This window comes from Gobio gobio (genome assembly GCF_949357685.1).
Source record: "Gobio gobio genome assembly, chromosome: 14".
NCBI classification, from domain to species: Eukaryota; Metazoa; Chordata; class Actinopteri; order Cypriniformes; family Gobionidae; genus Gobio; species Gobio gobio.
Genome location: NC_137107.1, coordinates 29610982 through 29615087, shown reverse-complemented (window position 1 = coordinate 29615087; position 4106 = coordinate 29610982). Strand labels below are relative to the sequence as shown.

Sequence of the window (4106 nt, the reverse complement as noted above, 5' to 3'; positions counted from 1 at the left end):
AAAATAAAAGACATGAAAACACAAACGTCAGCCAAAACCTAAAATCAACGTGACAAAGGGCTTAAACATAATTATACACATATAGTCTACATTATATCAAATAAAATTAAATACAAATTCAAATTTTGAGAGCGATAAGTGAGAAGCATGGTTTCATTTAGTAAAATTACTACAAAATCCTTTAAATATGGGTATACCCAGCCTATTAAATGCTGGGTTGTTTGCACAGGTATTGTTGCTAAATTTGGACCTCTATTTTATTTTGAAATTTATTTCAACTAAATAAAGCCATTTGCAAAGTGTTGTGCTTGAGCACATAATTAATCCCAAGAAATTTTAGAATATCTCTCATCGATTTCCCTAATGAGAAATCACTACATATAAAACCAAGCTGGACGAGACCTCATCACTTTCAGTTGCAAACACATTTGTGGAAACTCTGTTCATTTTTCAGAAATGTCTGCTTTAATTATTTATTTACTGACAATTGACTACTATTGTACTAATAATACATTATTACAATAATTGTAATAATACTGTTGTATTGCATGATATGTGTTTGTTTCGTGTAATTTAAAGGACTATCCATGACATACAGACTATCATGAATGATAACATGTCTTATCCTGTGATGCTGACTCTTATGGTGCCAAAAGAAACTAAATCATATAAGCATGTATATTTTATTTGTTTTCTTGCCTTATATCTCTTTATATTGTGTATAAATATTCGTCTTGTTGTGGTCATTATCATGGAGAAAGCACTTCATGAACCGATGTACATATTCTTGTCTCATCTGTGTATCAATGGGATTTATGGAGCCACAGGATTCTACCCTAAAATTCTGTCTGATTTAATATTGGATTCATACGTGATCTCATTTCATATGTGTGCTCTGCAAACCTATGTTATCTACAGCTCTTTACTTTCTGAGATCACAATATTAACAGTGATGTCTTATGATAGATATGTAGCCATATGCAAACCTTTAGACTATCATTCCAAATTAACTAAAAACACCTGTGTGAAATTAATTCTGTTTTCATGGATTGTACCCACCTTCTTTAGTGTTATAGCCGCCCTGTTAGCAAACTTGAGGTCTGTTTGTAAATATCACATTGACAAATTATATTGTGATAACTGGTCAATTGTAAAACTGTCATGTACTTCATCTTTTGTAAATAATGTCTTTGGATATGCCATTACAGTCATATTTGTTAGCTTTATAGTTTTCATCATAGTGTCCTATGTAAAACTGATCTCTGCGTGTAAAGCATCTTTAGAAAACAGAAGGAAATTCTGGCAAACGTGTCTGCCACACTTGTTATCAATGATAAATTTCACTTTTGCTTTCCTTTTTGATTTCATGTATAACAGATATGGTGCAAATGATATTCCAGAGAGTCTGCGTCATTTTTTGGCCTTAGAATTGATTGTAGTTCCACCTGTTTTTAGTCCTCTAATTTATGGATTAAATATTAGAGCAGTGCGCAAAAGAGTTTTTACTTCATGTTGCAGCAAGAGAAATGTTTCACAAAAGGTCCACAATTTAACAATGAACAAAAAGTAAAAGTTTCACAAGCTCAAAAAGGTTTAAAACTTCATTTGTGTTATGTGTGTGTAGAACTTTTGCTGTGTTTTAGATTTGTTTCGCACATTTTCTCATTTGGCAAAGAACGCTGTTGATGATACATAATGCTAAATTTTTTAAATGTATTGATTTACATATTCAACCCAGTGTGCATTCATTTATGTTAGTGTTAAGGTGAATCATGTGATCATAGATGATCATACACTGGAAATGGGTTTCATATGTCGACTGTTAGCAATACCATGATAATGGATTTAGTTCTTGGTTTGCACTGTAAGTAGCTTTTGTTAAACGCATCTAAAATGTCTTAAATTAAATGGTAAATGTGTATTTTCTCCTTATGTTTTAGATAAATTCCCTTATTTAAACACACATTTTTTTGTCTGATTGTGCAACACGTTCTCACTTCCAACTCGTCACAAATGACGCTTGGTCAGGACCCCTTAGCGTCACTTTTCAACATACAGGGTAGCTACCCCTTTTAGCGTCAGTTTTTGATGTGCAGGATACTCCATTGCTTTCAAAGAGAAACAATAGGTTACTTGCGTAACCCCGGTTCTCTGATAGCATTAACTGAGGTGTCTCACTATGAGGTGTCTCACTTCCGCGTATTCCTCAGAAGCCCTATTACATTACGCCAGCCCCAATTGGCTGGCAGACGTGACGTTGTGTCTGAAAGTGGCCTCCCCCTCCCTCAGTATAAAAGGGGCAACACAACGTCACTACGACATTCAAAACAAGCACACCTCTTCCTCGCTTCACACAGCAAGGAGGGTGATCTGGTGAGACACCTCACTTAATGCTATCAGAGAACCGGGGTTACGCAAGTAACCTATTGTTCTCTTTCAAGCATATGTTTCATTCCTACGCTCAATCAACATGACATCATGACTTTGCGTAAATATACACGCCACTTTCTAAAGCCAAAAGGCGTGTTATCTGTGCGCATTTTGAGCTATCCGCGTGTATGTCTACGCCGTGTGATTCCGCGTGTATGTGTACGCCGAAACGAACCATCATCTCCGCGTGTATGTCTACGCCGTGTGATTCAGTGTGTATGTCTACGCCGTGTGATTCCGTGTGGATGTCTATGCCGTGTGATTCTGCGTGTATGTCTATGCCGTGTGATTCTGCGGGAATGTAAATGGATTTATAAACATACTAAATTATGTTTTTTTGAAAATGTAAAAATGCAGAATTTTTCTTGTGATGGGTAGGTTTAGGGGCAGGGGCAGTGTGTGTGTGTGTGTGTGTGTGTGATGGGTAGGTTTAGGGGTAGGGGCAGTGTAGGGGGATAGAATGAAACAGCGTTGATAAACACGCTAAAAAGCGATTATGTGTCTTGATAGCACGCCAAAATGGCATAGCGAATTGGCGTGTCATACACACACCATTTCATGAGATCAGTCTGGCTCAATACTGCATGTGCTAACGTTTGAGCTGTAACATCCAGTTTATAGAATCTTGCAAATGTATGCGGCGAGGACCAACTCACCGCTTCACAAATATCCTGTATCATGACTCCTTTAAATAGAGCCCACGACGTTGACATTCCACTCGTTGAGTGTGCACGTAAACCAGATGGGGGCACAAGACCCTTACTGGAATATGCCAACGAAATAGCCTCCACTATCCAGTGCGATAAACACTGTTTAGTAATTGGCCTCCCCGTACGTGGTTTCGCCCAAGACATGAACAGCTGGTCATTCTCCCTGAACCCTCTGGTTCTTTCTACGTAAATGCGTAAAGTGCACACTGGGCACAGCGCATTTAACTTTTGCTGTTCTGATGAAGCAAAAGGCCGTGGGAAGAAATCTCTCAACTCAAGAGGCATGATAGAATTAATTATTTTAGGCATGAATGCAGGATTAGGTTTCAGAATTACCCCTGCATCCCCATGCATGAACTGCATACACGCTGAATGCACCGAAAGTGCATGGATCTCGCTTACGCGCTTCGCTAAAGCCAAAGCTAACAGCAACGCTGTTTTAGACGACAATATTTTGAAATCAATCTTGTCCAACGGTTCAAATGGGGACATTGAAATAGCATCAAGCACCAATGCCAAATCCCATGAAGGAGAAAGTGGTTTTGAAACTGGCAATGCGCGGCGTGCGCCCTTCATGAATCTGCATACTAAAGGATGCTGCCCAACAGTTTTGTTATCAAAACCAGGCAGATATAGCAGCCAGAAACACTTTTATGGTTGAAAACGCTTTCCCTTGGTCTATCAAATCCTGCAGAAATGATAGAACGACCGCCACCGAACACTGAAAGGGAATTTCGTGTTTAACCGCGCACCAGCGTTCAAACACACCCCATTTGCACTCGTAAAGAGACCTAGTAGACGAGGCTCTAGCATTTTGTATGGTCCTGATAACACTGTCAGACAGACCAGTTGTGTTCAAATTGAACCACTCACTGGCCAGGCCCATAGCGCCAGGCGTTCTGGATGAGGTTGAAATATCTCCCCCTCTGCCTGAGACAGTAGTCTCTGCGCAACGGGAGAGGCCAC

General features: G+C 39.1%; 1 protein-coding gene across 1 annotated transcript; it reads left to right on the top strand.

Annotated features, from left to right (window-relative positions):
* Positions 1–604: 604 nt before the first annotated feature.
* Positions 605–1570, top strand: LOC307137091 (olfactory receptor 4E2-like; the record flags this gene model as incomplete). The annotated part of the gene is made up of 1 exon (XM_079834570.1): positions 605–1570. One exon carries the CDS (start codon positions 605–607, stop codon positions 1568–1570), a length of 966 nt encoding a protein of 321 aa, XP_079690696.1.
* Between the last annotated feature and the right edge of the window lie 2536 nt (positions 1571–4106).